This window comes from Echiichthys vipera (genome assembly GCF_963691815.1).
Source record: "Echiichthys vipera genome assembly, chromosome: 4".
Lineage (NCBI taxonomy): Eukaryota > Metazoa > Chordata > Actinopteri > Perciformes > Trachinidae > Echiichthys > Echiichthys vipera.
This window is the reverse complement of record NC_139829.1, coordinates 1,921,471-1,941,129: the sequence shown is the minus strand read 5'-3', so window position 1 is coordinate 1,941,129 and position 19,659 is coordinate 1,921,471. Positions and strand designations below refer to the sequence as shown.

At 42.4% G+C, this 19,659-nt stretch overlaps 1 protein-coding gene across 3 annotated transcripts in view; it reads left to right on the top strand.

Annotated features, from left to right (window-relative positions):
* Window positions 1–2,609: 2,609 nt before the first annotated feature.
* Window positions 2,610–19,659, top strand: part of tncb (tenascin Cb) — an 82,706-nt gene continuing 65,656 nt past the window's right edge. For all 3 annotated transcript variants that reach the window (XM_083912451.1, XM_083912450.1, XM_083912449.1), the window contains exons 1-2: window positions 2,610–2,850; window positions 18,344–18,926. In XM_083912451.1, coding sequence (XP_083768577.1) covers window positions 18,440–18,926 — 487 coding nt within the window. In that variant the 5' untranslated portion in view covers window positions 2,610–2,850; window positions 18,344–18,439. The remainder of the gene's footprint in view (window positions 2,851–18,343; window positions 18,927–19,659) is intronic.

Below are 19,659 nucleotides of genomic sequence, written 5' to 3'. Positions count from 1 at the left end.
CTACTTGGTGGACACCGCCTGAGCAGTTCAATGGATGAGTTAGGGCGTGATCACACTATCCTTTTGGCCGCGGCCAAAACCGGTTTTTCAGCTAAAGTCTAGTACCTTTAAGTAGTGTGAGCGCACCCGCTCCGCGCTCAACTGGGGCCAGCTGGCCCTCCACGGCCCGCTTGAAATAGGTGGGCTTTAGCGGAGCCGTTTGCACATGTACGAGCACGAGCGTGCGCACGTGTACGCGCACGAGCACGAGCCCTACGGCAGTAGCGTTATGTCCGCCTGTTCGGACATGTAAATAGAAGGACGGACCATGCGCGGACATTTAACAACAACAACAATGGTGGTGAAAGGTTCATGTTGGTGTGGTGCGGAGGTGGAGTGTTTACTGCAGATTTGGTCGGATGAAAATATTCAAAAACAGTCGACAAGACGTACAAAAACTCTGAGGTCTGTGGAAAGATTTGTAAACAAAGCCACACACACGCGATCAATGCGTGTGACGTGTTACGGCTTGAAGGCGTATGGACAGCAAGAAGCATTGGCCGAGGCCCTGGTAGTGTGAGTACAAACGGGGCTGGGGCGCGGGGGGGAGAGGGAGGGGGGACAAGTACCCTAAAGTCCGGGTCTCGGTCCGGGAGGTTAGGGCGCGCTCACACTATCATTCCATATACCTCGGAGTTTTTGTGCGTCTTGTCGACTGTTTTTGAATATTTTCATCCGACCAAATCTGCAGTAAACACTCCACCTCCGCATCACACCAACGTGAACCTTTCACCACCATTGTTGTTGTTAAATGTCCGCGCATGGTCCGTCCTTCTATTTACATGTCCGAACAGGCGGACATAACGCTACTGCCGTAGGGCTCGTGCTCGCGCGCGTACACGTGCGCACGCTCGTGCTCGTACATGTGCAAACGGCTCCGCTAAAGCCCACCTCTTTCAATCGGGCCGTGGAGGGCCAGCTGGCCCCAGTTGAGCGCGGAGCGGGTGCGCTCACACTACTTAAAGGTACTAGACTTTAGCTGAAAAACCGGTTTTGGCCGCGGCCAAAAGGATAATGTGTCAAAATAGACTATTTACAATTTACAGAATCTCAAATTACTTTTCTCCACAGTAGTTTTCAATGTTACTGGAAGAATACGCCTTTCCCAAATAGCATACCCACACACATTAACAGTTAGTGCATGACATTTGAATAAGGATCCTGTATGCCAGCATAAGACTTCATCTTGCCGTAATTTGATGGTGGAACAACCAGACAACAGACAACTGCTTTGGCCATTGGGGCGCTACAACTGCAGGTTGTAGTGTGTCATATCCGGCTGTTCAGTCTGACCTTACACCCTTTCAAAATACGTTTTCTGTGTCCAAACGCTCCATTGAAACAGAACAGACAACAACGGCCAAAAATGTGAACAATCACGATCACCTCTTTCGTCAGTTAGACATCTTTCGTCTTAGTCTAGTCTAAGTGACAATATGTTCTGATGATGATGATGATGATACCCAAATGCAAAACTTGGACGCATAAAGGCTTCTCTTTTATTATTGAAACGCACTTTTCATTACCATCAGATACAAGAAATATCACCAAATCAACCAGGACTGAAATCTTAAGGTTATTTCAACCCCGGGGTTGTAAATTTGCTTTGAGTTTGATTGCCTGAGTTGAATTATTTCAACTCACATGGTTATGTGAATCATGCAATTCTATTTGCATCTTTGCCTTGATTTTGTACGTGAATCAACAATGTTCTACCTTTAAAACAGCGAAATTTGGTGCCAAAATCAATTTAATTCAAAGAAATGGTGCAAGCCCTGGATTCACTTGTGGGGGTGAAATAAATTTACGTCAATATTTTGCACCAAATATCAACTTTGGTGAACAATAACATTCAATTTGACACTGTCAACCAATAGCAAACTATCTTAACAGTGCTAACCTAGCCCAGTTGTTGTTTGCCGACAGATATTAGACACTTAAGGCACAAATACATCTTTTTGAATAAACTATGTACTTATTGTCCAGAAACTTCCAGAGCTAACTACTGTAACAAGTTAGCAATTAGCTTGCTAGCAACATTAGTTCACCAAGTATACCTGTTCTGTCAACCGAATCCTTGGCGATATATATATATATATATATATATATATATATATGCATATATATATATATGTGTGTGTGTCGATATGTATACAGAACAACCAAAAGTAGCAGCAGTGATAATTTTTTTACACATTCAGTGTCTGTATCCTCATCATTCCACAAATGGAGCCGCGGCGGTCCCTGTTCACTCCCTGCTTTCAAGTTCTTACATGCTATGTTAATGCAGGCCCTGCATTCACTCATATCTTGCTTTCCATTGGCTTGCCAGCCGCAATTTGCTGCTAATGGTCCAACAGCCCCCTGCATCCCCCCCACCCTTTTTCCTTTCCGTCTCTCTCTCTCTCTCTCTCTCTCTCTCTCTCTCTCTCTAGCCTTGAGGCGTCCCATTTCAGCTCCTTCGCTTTCAGTCACAATGCTGTGGAGAGGGTGAATGGGTGGGGAGTCTGACCGCAGAGGGTCTACTGTTTAAGAGAAAAGGAACTCTCTCTCTCTCTCTCTCTCTCTCTCTCTCTCTCTCTCTCTCTCTCTCTCTCCCCCCCCCCCTCTCTCTCTCCTCACTGGCTGCACAACATCAACCGGCTCTCTAGGTAGACTCGAGTAAACACTCTAAGAGAACAGAGAGAAGATGACAGATCTTTCAGCACACTGGTGAGAACATTCGTCAGGGCTGGCTGATAAAGCGCTCTTCAGCAGTGCTTCTGCTTACATTTTCTAATCAGCGGAGAAGCTGTGAGCATTGTATGTGAGGTAAGTCACCTTTTTTACCTGCACACAGCCGGCGTGTTTGAATGGGATTAGAATGAATGGGCTTGACTGCTTTCATTAAGATAATTGGGAGAAATTAATTTGAAAGCTTGACAATTTTGTAACTTCAACGACATTCAGCTTTCTTCGAACTTTTATAGAAGTTGATATTAAAACTTTCTGGAGGAATTATTTTCTGTTTTAGTTATTTTTTATAAAAAGCGATGTTGGGCTACAATAAAGGACATTAGAGGTTTGTCCGTCAATTATGATTATTTAATCTAGATTTGACAAAACGTAGTGCAAAATGGTAATTACAATCTCTAAGAGTGACATCTTTAAATTAATAGTTTTGTCCAAAATATGAAGTTGTGTGTGTTAAAAACATGAAAAGAATTTTCAGTCAAATTATCAACTAATTGTTTCATGGCTAACACTGTGGAAATTATATATTCTCACCTGTGGTGAAGAATGTGGGCAATGTTAGCAATGAAAAGGTTATTTCCATTCATCAAAGCAGTTTCTGTAATTCATCCTTGTGTTTTACAAGCGAGGACTTCACAATATGGCTTTATTTTGCTCTTTATTGAATGCACCTGGGTGCCAATTATGTTTTACTGTGAAAGTTTTTCTTCTCGCTTGCTATTTCCTTTTTTATTACCATGTGGGTAAAAAGAATAATGTCTTCAGTCTGTGATGATCTGCTAAATGATTCTGCCTGCATTGGGGATGATGCTGATAGGATAGCGGAGGAAAATGGTTCAGTGCGTCCATATGTATATTTGTGTGTGTGAGTGTGTTTGTGTGTGTGTTGGCATGTTGCTCACCAGAGAAGCTCCAGCTGTACACTTTATGGTTGCCAGCAGACAGTAGGCTTGTGTAGCCCAGGAGACAGACAGCTGCTCTGAATTAGATGCTGCTGGTTGGTTCCTCTCCCAGATCTCCAGCATACACAGTGCCGGTTGTAAACTGGCAGCCACACACACACACACACACACACACACACACACACACACACACACAGACACACACACACACACACACACACACACACACACACACACACACACACACACACACACACACACACACACACACACACACACACACACACACACACACACACAAGAGTCCTTTTTAATGTGAATCAGGTACACAGCAATATGTAACTTAGCTTTACAACATAAGCTGCCATAAGCTCCTGGTCATAGCAGCCCCCTGACTGTATAGAGTTATGTTTCCCAGCTTGTGATTTACACTGTTCATTTGCTTTCTGCTTTAAAGATTCACATAGAGGTTTAAGCATCAATTCGTATTCTTGCCAGCGTAAGCAAGCCTCCAAATGTGTATATAGACCTCAGTGAGATTATTTGGGGTAATTTCTTTAAGGCGGGGTAAGGCAGGATTTATTGCGAGGTTTACTGATTTACACTGTCTACCCCTGAAGCTGTTTGCGGAAAATTGTATCCTTATGGTGCCTGATATCAGAACCCCCTATATCCTAGAGAGAGAGGGTTAGAGGGAAGTAAACAATTAAGTCAGAGTAGAGAGAGAGAAGTAGGTGTGTATGGAGATATGAGGTGTTCTGTGATGGAGGAGACCCACAGGATACCAGGGCAGCATCTGCGAGATGGTAATTGTGTTTGATGAGTAGATGCGGACACAATGAAGGAGCCTGGCTGAGTTTCAGTAGCTGTGACTTCAGGTTCACTGCTTCACTCAGTCCATCTGAAATATGTACTGTATCTCTTGGAAAATTTTGGTTTAATTGTAACTTATTTTACAACTTAAGGATATCTAAACATAAGTTTGGGCTCACATAATGACTTTTATGTGAATTTCTGCATACCTGCTGTCCGATTGTTGGTGACAGCACAGACTCGGTGAATTAATGTTTCATAATGCTGTGGATACGCATAGGAGTAGCCAGTGACAGTGACACTCAGAATAACGATGAGTGGGAAACAGGCCTTTGTTTGGACAGCTGTTAGCTCCCAGCGCTCCCCACAAAGCTCTCTGAGAGGGTGACTGTCTTTAACCCCACTTAGCTCCTCCACTGCTGATTGAAAGCAAACCAGAATCGTGGGTTTTCTAGAAGACCCACGCTGGGCAAGACTTTGGAGAGATACAGAGATGTTTTGGTTGGAATAACATCATCATCAGCATCTTTAATTCAGGCTGATCCAGACTCTCATTGTCGCCTGCTCTCCTGCCCCTCCCTTTGTCTCTCTTCTTCAATGTTCTTGCTGGCCTGGCTCACTAGATGTACAGATGTCCTGGAATAAAATCTTGAGCCGGATGTCAGCCATTCTCCGCTGCTTCTGCTATCTCCTCTAGCAGGTTTAGTGCTGCCCAAGAAAATTGTAATTGGTTTAAAGAAATAAAAAGAAGTCAGAGCCTTTTTCCCGCCTATACCAGAACCATACGAAATATGACAAAGCGCATGACAAAGATGGTTAAGTTTAATGGTTAACTTGAGGCATCAAAACGACAACGAATTAGAGAAAAGGCACGAACACGAGTCCCCCGGGTGACAGTCCTTTATTTTGGGACCCATCCACAAATCCCAACCCTCCTCCCTATGCAGATTTTAGGGCTCCTATACTACATCACCTAATTTCGTTCTGTCTTTAAATTTTGTGGTGTTCAGTTAAATTCGGCCAGATTTAACATAATTTATGAGTCATCTTTGGATGATGTCACCTGGTCTGTGCTGTGCAATTTATATAACCACCTGGTGTCCAGATGGGTCTAAAAACCTTGGATCTAGTAAACCAAAAGACACATTAGGCACAGTGAAACTGAGGGTCTCATGTTAAGAGTTGAAAGTGATCATTCCTAGTGATTGGTGATCCTCTGGCTTTTCCTTCACCAGCAGCATTTGATTAGTCCAATATTTTGTTTCATGACCAAATACCTACAAAACTAAAGGCATTCCCATCAGCCTCAGTTATAGTTGTAGTAGAAAATGTCATGTACTTAATTTCTGGAAGAATTTCTCAAATTCTAAGAGTCTTGGCTGAGCGTAAAGGACTGTATCAAAGGGTAGTGTGCCTTTTTTCTCTACCGTTGTTGTTCAGATAATTGTTTGTAAGGCACCAATGAGTGTATTATACCACAGTCCTTTCCTATGTCCCACTCAGACCCAGTCAGATCAGTCATCCACTGTTTTAGAGCATACCATATGGTTTTTAATGTTCCACTGATGCAAATATGCCACGGTAAAGGAGTTGAAGTCTTGGAGCTGTGTGATTAGGGATGTTTTTGTATTGCCCAACCCTCCATTGGAGGCATCCAATAGATGAATACTTGTGGTAGACACTTGGCTGGGACATTTTGCCTCCACCAGTGACCTTGCACATTGGAATGCATGAGCCATAATGTTCTTGGAACAAGATGGGGGCCCTTTTGAGAGGGGCAGACAATTTAAATTGGGGAAAATGGTTAAAAAAAAAAAAAAACCAATGAAGAGCCGACCCCAGGGACGGGGTCATTAGGCTCATACAAGTATCTGAATGGAAGGCACTCCCAATTTGGACATGCAACACGCTTGAGGCATTCATCACAAACAAGGACAAACAGATGTCCGGGTATCACATGCTCGCTTCCATTTATAGTGGAGAGAAAAAAATCCTTTCCATCCTGTTTAATGGAAGTAACCAATAAACCTCCAGTGTAAAGTGCTGAAATACGCAGTCTTTGAAAGGCCTTGCAACGTCCTTTGACATGTCTCAGCATTCTTTGGACTTAGTCACAAAAGTTCTCTCTCTCTAATTTACACAGGACTCAGATGTCTAAGATATTCCACTTCTGTCTGACAAATGTTCACACTCCTCTATGTTACGTCTGTTGGTGCCACTTAAGAAAATACACTGGTACCAATTCCATGTTCAAAAGTTCACAAGAAGTGACAGTAATAAGCCAGCCAAACACTCTCTTGGGATTACAGGGAGATTGTGCTCTCACCTTGCAGCTGATTACCTGAGAGGGAGGTGTTTGTTACACGGTAAGCTTAGACATGTCCTAGAAGTGAGCATCAATACCTCTGTGTAGCATTACGACAGAGGCAGCAGCCAAGTACAAGCCAGATGTTTATAGTAATTGCAGTGCAGCGTGAAAGCTGAGGGGAGGAAGTAGGTAGACCAGAGGACTGCACAATTACAAGTGTCTGGAGAAAACAGCAGGTGGATGTGCTGTAAAGGCTGCACATGAGGCTGCCAAGTCCCCACGCCACACAGGGGTTAGGCTAATAAACAGTAGGTCACCAGCACCCAGCATGTTAAAAAAGCTCATGAACAATGACAAGCTTCTAGTCTCTCCATCTGGACCCAGCGCAAGACGGACGCACCGCAGGCACCGCAGGCACCGCAAGCACCGCAGGCACCGCAGGCACCGCAGGCACCGCAGGCACCGCAGGCATCGCAGGCATCGCAGGCACCGCAGGGACCATAAGGAATATTGATGTGCCTCCGTGCCATCCGCGAGTCAAATCACAATGCAGTAAAAACTATATTGAGATTTGACTGTCTGCTATGGGATTGACCCAGTGAGCACTCATTCACTCAACATTCGTTTTCTTCGTATCATAGTGTCACAGTTGGAAATTGGTTTTGGTTGAAGAAATAGACTTTGTTGGGGCGGTATCAGTCAGACATGTCAGCTCAGGCTCCAACGCACTCGAGCGGTTCTGTGAGCGCGATAGGCTCAGCCTTGGCAGAGCTCTCTCTCTCCGAGTATCCAGATAAGTGTTTCTGCTGGTATCTCAGATCCAGCCTCCCCATCTGCCTTATCAGCCGTGAACACACTAACCCCCACCACTCCCCCACTATCTGTGTCATCAGATCGAATGGGGTCACAGCAGAGACTCAATGAGCACAGCCTTGGTTTGATGTAACCAGCCTTCTTTTCATCCATCAAAAAGAGCTTATTCCCCACTTCATATCTATTTAACAAGTCAAATTATTATTTATATTTTGCCACTTGGCAAATAATGATGAGTGTTATTGAAAATATTGATATACTTAATGATCTCGAGTCAAATTTGTACGGTGTGAGAGTGGAATGAAAGATTTTATTCTTAAAAGGCAAAGAATCCTTGTCAAAATATAATTATAGTTATTACATATATTTATACTTATCGATATGACCACATTGGCCTAGCAATCTTAAAGTGTCATCTGGACCTCAGTGAAAATAATCCTATAATTCTATTGTGACAACCTAAGTAATTGTAAAGTGAGAATATACATTTTTCATGTTGTCAACTGATTTCACTGCACTGTCTATTTTTTCAAGCAAATGCAACTTTAAAGCAACAATAATAGAGTTTTGGCCAGCGGGACAATATACAGAAAGAGTCACCTCATAAAGTAGTTGCAGATTATGTCTTTAGGGCTGCAACTAATGATTAATTAATTTATTTAATTTCATTTATTTGCTCAATTATTCAATGAAAGTGTGGTCTATAACATATAAGAAGGTAGTGAACAATGATTCAAGTGGAGATTATTAAAGCTCCTTGTTAATTCTGACCAACACTGCCAAACCCAAAGATATTCAGTTGCAGATTCATTTTCTGACAATCAGTTTGATTTTAAACGTGTTAGCAAATATTCATACATCCAGAAGAAACAGAGCAACATTAGCATGTCAGTCCGGTCTCTGGTCACCTGGCCAGTGTAAGGCCAGTATTCACTCTCCTTTTAAGCTTTGATTTGTAACAATTATGATGTTATGTTAAAGACATCTATGTATTGTGTTGCAGAGATATCTACTGAAATTAGCATGCTAACCAGCTAGCCGTACAAACAGCTAGCAGTACACCAGTAAACTTAACACTCTCTGTGTGCTCAACCAAGCAAGTTATTTCCACCAGGATGGAGTTAGACTCTGCAGGGACTCTTCTATGGCAATGTTGTCTTAAACGCAGAATCTGTTACATATATGAGGACATTGCAGGGTTATTGTATGACTATCTGTACACAATCTTGAACAGTGCCATCTAGTGAAATACTGCCCCGTTTTTCGGAGCATGTGATCAGAACTACACATTGAACCTTTAAGCTGAACAGTAGTTGGCTGCATCTCTTCGGCCATTAAACAATCAGTTTACTTCCTTATTTTGCCGTTGGGGTTTAGTGTAGTTCAGCACAACAGCAACAGCCACATCGGTCATAAGGCAGAAAGAGAAGGACGGTGTGTGTCTTCCAGAGCGTGAGGTAATAAAATTTGAAAAACCTTTTCTGAGAAGCACCAACAACGGAATCATCGATCTTGTGTCGAGCAGTCACCTCAAGCTATGCCTCTTCCTGGAAATTCATTTCTGTGTTTGATAAATATAACTCACAACCTTAGTGCTGTCCTCAGCAACTCGCTATCTCTCCGGCTATGACCTTGGTGGAGATACAGGATCCAAATCAATATTCACCTGCTCTAGCTCAGGGGAGTTTTCTCTCACCTTGTAGCAGTTGATTGTAATAAGTGAGTGTCCGTGACAGAGGCCCATTTCCTTGTCACTTTCTCTTGTTACAGTGTGACAATAACCCTTCATTCAGTCTTCATAGCGGCGACCCAGATTTGGATACTGTACCAAAGAAGGCAAGCTCAGTTTTTGTCATGAGTGACCTACAAAACTAGGCAAGCTTGATAAATTCTTCAGAAGCGAAAAGAAAGCATGTGCATCCTATCAGACCTGTTTAACATACAGTCCTGGGACTGGAGTTGCAGTTGTAGTCATTGAATATTTACAGCTTTTACACAGCAATGGGGGCACGCAGCTTCATTATTCAGATTGTTTGTTGTTGAGTTATCAAACGGCTGGTATCTTGTCTGTTCACACTCACTGCTGCCATTATCCAAATCCTTCTTTTCCTTTCTTTAGAAGCGGTGAATGCACGTTGGTCTGCTTTGAATGACCTGCCACACATGGCTGTTGATAGATAAGAATTGCTGGCCGAGCAATAGTTTTCTTTTAGATTTATTATGGACCTGCTATATAGTAGTCTCAGCAAAGGTGAACTCGTCCATCAGCATGGGGCTCTGGCTGCGCTTGAAAGAAATGTATGATGTCTGCCGACACAAAGTCTGCTCATCAATCTCTAAAACAACTGAGAGTAAAACTTGTCTAAAAGCAGGAAAGAATAACACTGGTGAAGTAATCACCCACCAAGAATTGATTTATCTTCATTGAAACAGTACTGGTCAAATGCAAACAAGATCAATGTTAAAGTATAGACCACTGTAATAACACATCTTTGCATGCCAATTTGGTCTGGGGGTATGCAGTTGATCCCCTTGGTCCTTCTTTGTGTGAAATAAATGCATTCTCCAGCCCTTATAAGGATGGACTGCGTACATAGCAACGTGTCCAATGCTCTTTTTTTTCTGTATAGCACTTTCTGTTATATTTATATATATCATGGACTATATGTAAAGATGAACGACTTGACAGGGGCCAAACTAAAAAAATCAAAGAAAATGGCAATTTTCCCCAAAGATGATTTCTGTCATTTAAATAGTTCTGATCATGCTGATGTTTGTTCAATTGTTCAGTTTTTTAATGACTTTCCTTTTTAATCAGTTATTTGATGATTTAAGGTGGGTGTTTGGACTTCAATCTCTCCCGATCAAGACTGCACAGACTCTGGTTGCAAAAATACAACATGGTGGCGCCCGCACGGTGTATTGGATGCACTTTTGTACAGTGGGGGGAAATTGTCCATCTTTGTACACCTTTCAAACGGAATCCCATGCTAGGCCTGGGTCTTTGTTAACTTCCTGTTAGCAGAGGTCATTCATATTGCATCAGGAAATAAACTGGGACAACTTGAGAACGTTAATGTTTAAATCTGTGAAATGGTCTATATATAATTTGTGATGAACAGATTTGGATTTCTCAGTAGTTTATATGTTTTCCGTTTTGAAGCTGTCTCCTGACAGGAGTTGCGTCAACTCATCAGCTTGTTTGATGCAGAGTAGTGCCAGTTGAGTTGTTGTAAATCCACAGAGACTTGAACTTTGTGGTTGTACAAATAAAGAAGTGGTGTGACATTGTTATAAAGCCTCAGAGCCTCTTTTGTAGGAGGTCGGGTTGATTGGGGTGGCATCCAGCTTCTTTTTTTTTCATCCATGAATGTGATCTTTTCCTAACTTTAACAAAATAGTTCTCATTTATTAACCCTGACCAAACCTTGGGCCAAACCTGGGGTAGGGTTATATTAAGGGTGAGGTCATGGTTTAAGATTGGCTTTAACCCCCAAATAACAATACCATGGGGCGGCTGTGGCTCAGAGGTAGAGTATCGTCCAATCGAGAGATCGGCGTTTCGATCCCCAGCTCCTCCGGTCTGCATGTCGAAGTTTCCTTGGGAAAGTCATTGAACCTTGAATTGCTTCCTGCTGCACATGTGGTGTGAATGATAAATTACATTAGACTAGATGGTATGTATATGTCCACTGAAGTCAGTGTGAATGTCTGTGTGAAAGGGTGAATGTGGCAGTAGTGTGAAAGCACCTTAAATAATCAGAAGAGTAGAAAGGCGCTATACAGTATACTGTAAGTACAAGTCTTTAAAAAGAATTTAACATTCCTTACAGCAAGATACCTAATGACCTTTGAAATGGATGCCAACTGAATCTTTAAAGCATTTCCAGCTCTCCTCTGTATGTAACACTTCAAGTGTTTCCCTCATTCACAACAGGGACATTTAGATCAGTTGCATCGAATTTGTGTGCCAGCAGGTTTCCCTTGGAAGAAATTCGCTTTACATTCGAACACAAGGCGGGCAACAAGCTTTGTTGCTGTTTGTGAAGCTAACTATACAGCAAAACCAGAGAGGGAATAACAAAGCAGCAACAGTCAGATTGTATCAAGTCTATGTCTACAGTGCCAGCAACCAGCTGCATTAGCATAGAGCCAGGGCCACAGGGTGCTCATGAAGGAAGTTCAAACAGAGGAATCAGTTCTGTGTTTCTCAGGGTGACACTGGAATTTTGCTTCACTGCTTCATATTAAAGAGTGGTAGATGGCAGCGAAGTTGAGAGAAGGTCAAGTCAGATTTCTTCTCCGAGTCTTTGGAAGTCTCTTCTGTTCATCTGTTTCTGAATAAAGCTGAGTTTTGCCAGAGCCATGGATTCTCGAACAAAGCTCGCTTTGGTCTCTCGGGGTTGCCTCGCTCAGAGGTCCATGTGGAGAGCAGCCAGCCTTCAAAGTGAGAAAGCCAGCCATCCGCCCAGAACTAAAACCTTAACAGCAACTCAAAGCAATTTTCTGGCTATTTTGTTGACTTAATCCCTAGTTTGTGACGCTTGGGCACAGTGGTGTGACTGTATTGGTGTGCGTATTGGTGTCCATGTGTGACATAGAGTGACACAGAGGGTGGTGGTGGGGTGGACCCCTGAGGGTTCAGATCCTCAGCACTCAGATCAACAAGCCACATTAGCACTTTTACAGTCGACCCATCATGAAGGTGCTTATCCCTGCCTGTCTAATCAGGGGGCATGGAGGGTTGAAGCTGTGGGGTCCCTCCAAGCTGAGCTCATCTGTCAGCTTGCCAAATCACACCCAGCACCTCTTCCTGGAGTATTATCTGCTGACTGTCAGCCTCCTTGTTCCTGTGAACATGAAAATGGCCAGCAAAGATGCCTTGTATTTATAAAGGCTCATTTATGCTCTACGTTAGATATGCATACGGATACAGATGGAGCCTTCTGTTCGTACTCTGCGTAAGATTCGTCTGTATTTCTGTTTGTATCCTGCAAGCTTACGGATGCGTAACGATATGGACCAAACATGGCAGTACAACAGAAATTGTGGGGACAGTGTCAGGCACTTGACACAAAAAAGTGCTGCGAATATCAGGAGTAGGGTCGCCCCCGACCAAGGATTTTTTTGGCACACCATTGGTCGTCATTTAGAGCGATTAGTTGACTAATCAATTATATATATACACCCCAAGTATAGCCTCAGCTACTGAATAACATAATTCAACATATTCACATTACTATAGATATTATTATAGTTACTGTTACTTTTGTGGTTGCTTGAATCTCTGGGACTGTGTCTCTGTTTGTCTTTGTGTCTGTCTTTGTCTCTCTCTGTCCATCTGTCTGTCTTTCCTCTTTTTCTCTCTCCTTTTCTTCCTCCCCAACTGGTGCAGATGGATGTCCGTCCTCCATAGACCGGGGTTTGTTCAATGTTCCTGCCTGTTACAGTTTTATTTTGATTGCTTTGACGCAGTACTCGACTCAAAAGCCACATTTTTCAAAACTGTTAACGCAAGGGCTTAAACAGTCGCACCAATGACTCATTTTGCCTGCAAAAGGCTCTAACTCTGTTTGTTTTCGGTCTGTGTGGTCTCTACCTACTCTGTAAAGTGTCTTGAGATAACGTTTGTTATGACTGTTAATAAAATTGAATTGAAATTCAATTGAACATAATTAATAACCATTATAGCAGACTTAAAGCCACGTGCTATATGTCTGCCGCCTGATAATGACACTGGAAAATAATCTCAGATTGTAATTCAGAATGTGTCAGAAAAAATCAGTAAGGAGACTGTCGAGACATAGAATAGAATAGAATAGAAAAGCCTTTATTGTCATTGCATTTGCATACAACAAAATTGGAGTGCTACACCCCCTTGGTACATTTTTAGAAAATAATATATAATAAAACAATAAGCAAAGTATAATATAAGCATTAAACACACAATATAGTATAAACATTATAATAATGTGAACGGTATAAACAGATGGGGAACAGTATAAACAGATGGGTGGAGAACAGAAACTATACTAAAATATGTATATATTGCACAAGAGTTTTAAAGTGGCTTTTTTAGGTTTAAGGTGGCTTTGTTTAAGGTTATTTAGATTCTAAATTTTAAATCTGATCAATGTGATCAATATATGTAACATTGAGGTAGTTTGTTACGTTGTTTTATTTTTTGTTATTGACTGCAGTGATAGCTCTAGAAAAGAAGCTATCTCTGAGTCTGTTTGTCCGTGATTTTTGTGACCTGTAGCGTCGGCCTGAGGGTAACAGGTCAAACAGGTGGTTGCTGGGGTGAAAGGAGTCCTTGATAATGTTTTCAGCTCTGCTGAGGTAGCGAGAGCTGGCAATGTCCTCCAGGCTGGGCAGAGGGCACCCGGTGATTTTCTGGGCTGTGTTGATGACCCTCTGCAGCGCCTTCCTGTCTGCGGCTGAGCACCCTGCATACCACGCTGTGATGCAGTACGTCAGGATGCTCTCTATGGCGGCTCTGTAGAACATCACCAGCAGCTTCTCCTCCAGGTTATTTCTCCTGAGCACCCTCAGGAAGTGGAGACGCTGCTGGGCTTTCTTAACCACCACCGTGGTGTTTGCAGTCCAGGAGAGGTCATCGGCCATGGAGTCCATGATGGAGTGGACCCTTTCCACACAGTCCCCGTGGATGTAAAGGGGGGCTAGGTCCGCTCTGCCCTTTCTGAAGTCCAGTACCAGTTCTTTTGTTTTTGTGGTGTTCAGTTGGAGGTTGTTTACTGAACACTACGTCGTCAGTCTGTTTACCTCGTCCCTGTGGTCGGACTCGTCTCCCCCTGAGATGAGCCCGACCACTGTGGTGTCGTCGGCAAACTTGATGAAGGTGTTTGAGAGATGGGTCGGGGAGCAGTCGTTTGTGTATAGGGTGAATAGAAGGGGACTCAATACGCATCCCTGTGGAGAGCCTGTGCTGAGGGTGATCGCGGTGGAGATGTTCAGGTAGCTAGGCTAATGTTACTTACATGTTTAAGGCGGTAGGTCATGTTTGTCTAACGTTACTTACATGTTTAAGGTGGTCGGTCATGTTCTTCTAACGTTACTTAAATGTTTAAGGTTGTAGGTCATGTTCGTCAAACGTTACTTACATGTTTTAAGGTGGTAGGTCATGTTCGTCTAACATTCCTTACATGTTTAAGGTGGTCGGTCATGTTCTTCTAACGTTACTTACATGTTTAAGGTGGTAGGTCATGTTCGTCTAACATTACTTAAATGTTTAAGGTTGTAGGTCATGATCGTCAAACGTTACTTACATGTTTTAAGGTGGTAGGTCATGTTCGTCTAACGTTACTTACATGTTTTAAGGTGGGAGGTCATGTTCGTCGTGGACGAGTAATAGGCAAAGTTTTTTCTTTCAAAGTTTGCATGTGACCTTCTTGGGGTCAACCTTGTTCTTTTTAAAGAACAAGGTTGGCTATTAATTATTAACTGTCTAACCGCAATGGAAGGGACCTGCCGGTGACAGTGAGTGAGTGTCACAAATTCCTATATCTGGCCCTTCAAATTAAAAGTCCTCCAGCCTTTTAGATTTTCACTTAATTTTGACAAGACACAGCTCCAAATGTTTGTTTTTTTTCCTTCGACCAATGGACTAATGAAATTTTGATCGACAAATAATTTTTTTGGTCAGACGCAGAATCGTTATGTCCTCCGTCATCACCATGTTTTTTGTTGTCATGAACTTTTTTTTTTCAAACTTTATTGGAGTAACTTTTGAATCTGAACGATGCCCTCTAGAGGATGTTTTGCGCAACGTACATTCCAACGTAGAGGAGGCATGAAAGCACTAGGGCAGTGATGATTAGAACATTGATAATGTACGAGCCTTAAGTAATGGTAAATGGACTTGTAGTTATATAGCGCACAGGCAGTGGACATCAACATACCATCTAATCTAACCATTCACACCAAATTTACACACCCATGCGCAGCACGGGGAGCCATTCGGGGTGCAGTGTCTTGCCCAAGGACACTTCAACATGGAGAGCGGGGGAGCTGGGGATCAAACCGCCAATCTCTCGAATGGAGGACGACCCATTCTACCACTGATCCACAGCCACTAACTCAGGTGTATCAGAGAAAATTAACCCCCTTCATACATATTCCACCACAGAGTTTGAATCCAGACAATTTCATGTTGGCTGCTAACAGCTGCTATAAACCTTTAGAGCAGCCAAAGCACATTGGCTGCATATTGGGCAGCCAAAGCACATTGGGTTTTTTAGAGGTAGGAAATGATCGGTGTCAGCATCTCTGACAAGGTGGGCTAAAAAAAGTGTATTATATAAACTCAAGCTGAGCCAGACTTTAAAACAGGAAGTCTTTTGCCATGCATGGAATCTTTATTCATAATTTTGTTCTCACTTTTGGTTCCAGTACTGACAAGAATTTGACTGTATGTCCCTAATCAATTTCCAGCATATAAATAACTAAAACTGTGATTATTGAAGAAACAAAATGCGTCCTCTTTTTTATAAATGACACGAAATGTTAAGTTGCATGTGGAAAGTATCTTTAACTAATCTATATTTCATGTAACTCCAAGATCAAGGAGCAAGAAGATACATCAGGTTTTGAGGTTGGCTTCAATGCCACAATCTCAGCACATTTTTCCAACAGACCTTTTAAAAGAAACATGTCTCTGAAGTGTTTCAAGAAAGCAATAAGAATCATGTTACAGAAATAAAGGAAAGCAGTGGCTGTCAGGAGAGCAGGCTGGGAATGCTGACCATGCTGTTTGCAGGTAGCAGGGAAGTTTGTGCAGACCTTTACAGGAAGCCCACAGATGGTCTAACCATACAGCCATAGTAATCTGTCAGCTTGGGTTGCTCCCCACCGTGCAAGTGTTGCAACGGGGTCTGAAAAAGTAAGCTTCAGGGCACAAATTCACAAAACATCTTAAGGCTAAAAGTGGCTTTTAAGTTGCTGATTTAGGAGTAACTCTTTAAAAAAAGATGGACGTGTCAGTACTAATTTGAAGACTCCTAAATCTAAGATGTCTATGAGTATTTCACAAAGCGTTTTAGTGGTAAAAGCAGCTCCTAAAACTGTGAAAGGTTAGAAGCAGTCAAGAGGACAATTCCTCATGAGCTTTTAAAGTTTAAAGGAATATCTTCTTTTTTGTCTATTGCAGTTATCCTGACTCTGAATTTTCCTTTAATAATACTCTTCCTTTCATGCTCAAGTTGGAGAAGACGTAAAAGCTGTTGTTGTTGCTCCTCTCACTATCATCATGGTTATTGTAGTCTGACCATTACAAGGCTTTTTACATGGATACCTGCTAATTGTTACTCTTTCTTCCATATTCAATCATTGGATTGTAAACTCTTCATTTGGATACGGAAACATACCTCCTATTGTATTTTTATGAAGAATTCACTGACAGAGACCCAAAACAGCCCAAGACCTAAGACAGCCAATCACAATTTGATAAAACATGGCATCATCCATAGCAATGGGGTCAAGCCCGCCCTTTCTCTTAGCTTAAGACTTCTCCCAGTTCATTCGTAAAATATGGTCTCAGCAGTTTTGTGAGGAAATTTAGCCCAATCTATGAGTCCTTCTAGTGGGAAGATCAAATATTGTGTGAATACGGGCCCAGATCGCCATGGTCACACGCCGTCCCTGCAGTAGCCCCAATGTCATCTGCTAAGTGTTCCTCCTCCTCTGAGTGCAGAGGGGCTAAAATGGGTCAGAGGCAGCAACATGATTGGAAGTGGTCTTTTGTGAGGGGCAACAGAAGAAGGTTAATTGCTTTTCAGTGGGATACTATGATTTTTCAGCCCAGCAATGACCCCCAGTGTGGATATATGTATGTGTGTGTGTGTGTGTGGGGGGGGGGCTATGTTCATGAATCTATCCTGAATGGCAAGGGCAACCCGGCAAAGTGAACATAGTTCTGCGTGGATTGCTCTGCGTTGTATGTGTTGAACATTAAGAAAAGAGAATTCAATTCAATTCAATTTTATTTATAGTGTCGAATCATAACAAAAGTTATCTCAGGACACTTTACAGAGTAGGTAAAGACCACACTCAATGACTTATTTATGATTTACATAGACCCAACAATTCCTCTGTAAAGTACAGTGGCAACGAAAACCTTCCCTTTAACAGGCAGGAATGTCAGACAGACCCAGCTCTGTGGAGGACGGCCATCTGTCTTGACCGGTTGGGGAGGAAGAAAAGGAGAGATAAAGAGAGAAAAAACACACAGAAGGACAGAGAGAGAGAGAGACAGACACACTTCCAGAGATGCAAGCAAAGCCTAACAGTAACTATAATAATATTTATAGTAATGTGAATATGACGTATATGTTAAGACAGTTAATACAACAGAATAGTAGAAACAAGCACAGCTAAGGTGCGGAATATGAAAATTATAATAATTATGGTGGCAAACATGATCAATGATGAGTAGTGGCAATAGCAGCTACGATACAGCTACAAATTTTATAGCTTATTAAACTAGTGATAGTATATATGAGTAATAGTGATAATAGCAGCAGGAAGCGTCATGTAGGACCACGGCAGCAGGCACCACCACGATCAGCAGAGACCTGCGAGACGACAAAGCACAAACAACTCCGGGGAAGAAGCTGAATTAGTAACATGCATTGATGAGAAGAGTTGTGTGATGTTATGCTCCCAGAAAGAAGTGATATTAATTTCTCCCTTCTGTCTGTACTTTCTTTTACCGTAGGACTCAGGATAAGAATATCTATTTGAACACCTATTTGACACCTAAATAGACTCTAGTCTGGTACTTCCCCAGAAACCGCAGAGTCAGGGTGTCATCATGGGGATAAAAGTATTACTCTTGGGCTGCGTGACAGTGGCCCTGTTCCTTGAATTCTCCACTGCCGGCCTAGTCAAGAAGGTCATCCGCCACCGTAGAGAGGCTCTAATGCCTAAGAAAACCCAGGAGAACCTCACCCTGCCCCACCCCGACCAGCCAGTGGTGTTCAACCACGTCTACAACATTAACGTCCCCTCCGCGTCCCTCTGCTCCGTGGACCTTGACTCGCCTGATAACACCGAGCTCAAGCACAAGAGTGCCCCGATGGACATGCAGAACAACGAACACATGGAGCATGCGGTGGACGGCGACAATCAGATCATTTTCACTCACCGCATCAATATCCCTAAGCAGGCATGCAACTGCGACAACCAACTGCCCGACATCAAGGATATCTTGAACAGGCTGGAGATGCTGGAGTCAGAGCTGTCAAGTCTGAGAGAGCAGTGCAGTGGTGGAGCAGGCTGCTGTGGTGCTCAGGTTACAGGTAGGTCTATACCTTTCACTGTCATTGATGTATTATACTGCCACTGTGGTTCTAGTTTAATAGACAGAAAATCAGCTCAGGCGAAATATATTTCTAAAGTGCTTCCAGCTAATTGTGTATGTGAGCAGAAAGGTCATGAACATGGATTTCTGATTAGAGAACAAAGCATAGACCGCAGCAAAGGCTTTGCAGCTTTTAGCCCATTAATTACCAATTGGCAGTACTTTATGTCACTGACACCACCTTTACAAGGCATAAGTTCATAGATTTATCTTATTATATGTGAAGTCATTGTTTGGAATAGGAATGAATATGTTAAGATATGCAGTAGAAATTAATTTAATTATACAGTGAATATTGAAGTGAACAGAAAACACAGGTGGAACATTTATTCAGGCTTTCCCCTCCAACCCTGCACTGGGTCTCTTTAAATGAGCGTGTTGATGATTTCATTGTGAAAATTGTATCACCTTAAAGTATCATTGATGCCATTGCACCTACTAAGAAAAAAAGGTCCTTAAAAGGTCTCCGTGGAGAAATGGCTTGTTGGTAAGAACAGAAAATACAAATCTCCAGGTTCACTATGACGGTGACTGTAAATAAAGACTTCTTCTCAGACATCATTGCCAAAAACAATAATAATACATGTGCCTATTATTATGCTACTGGTTTACGAATCACTTAATGGTTTTGGTCCAGAATACATGAAGAAAATGTTAGTAGAGTATACGCC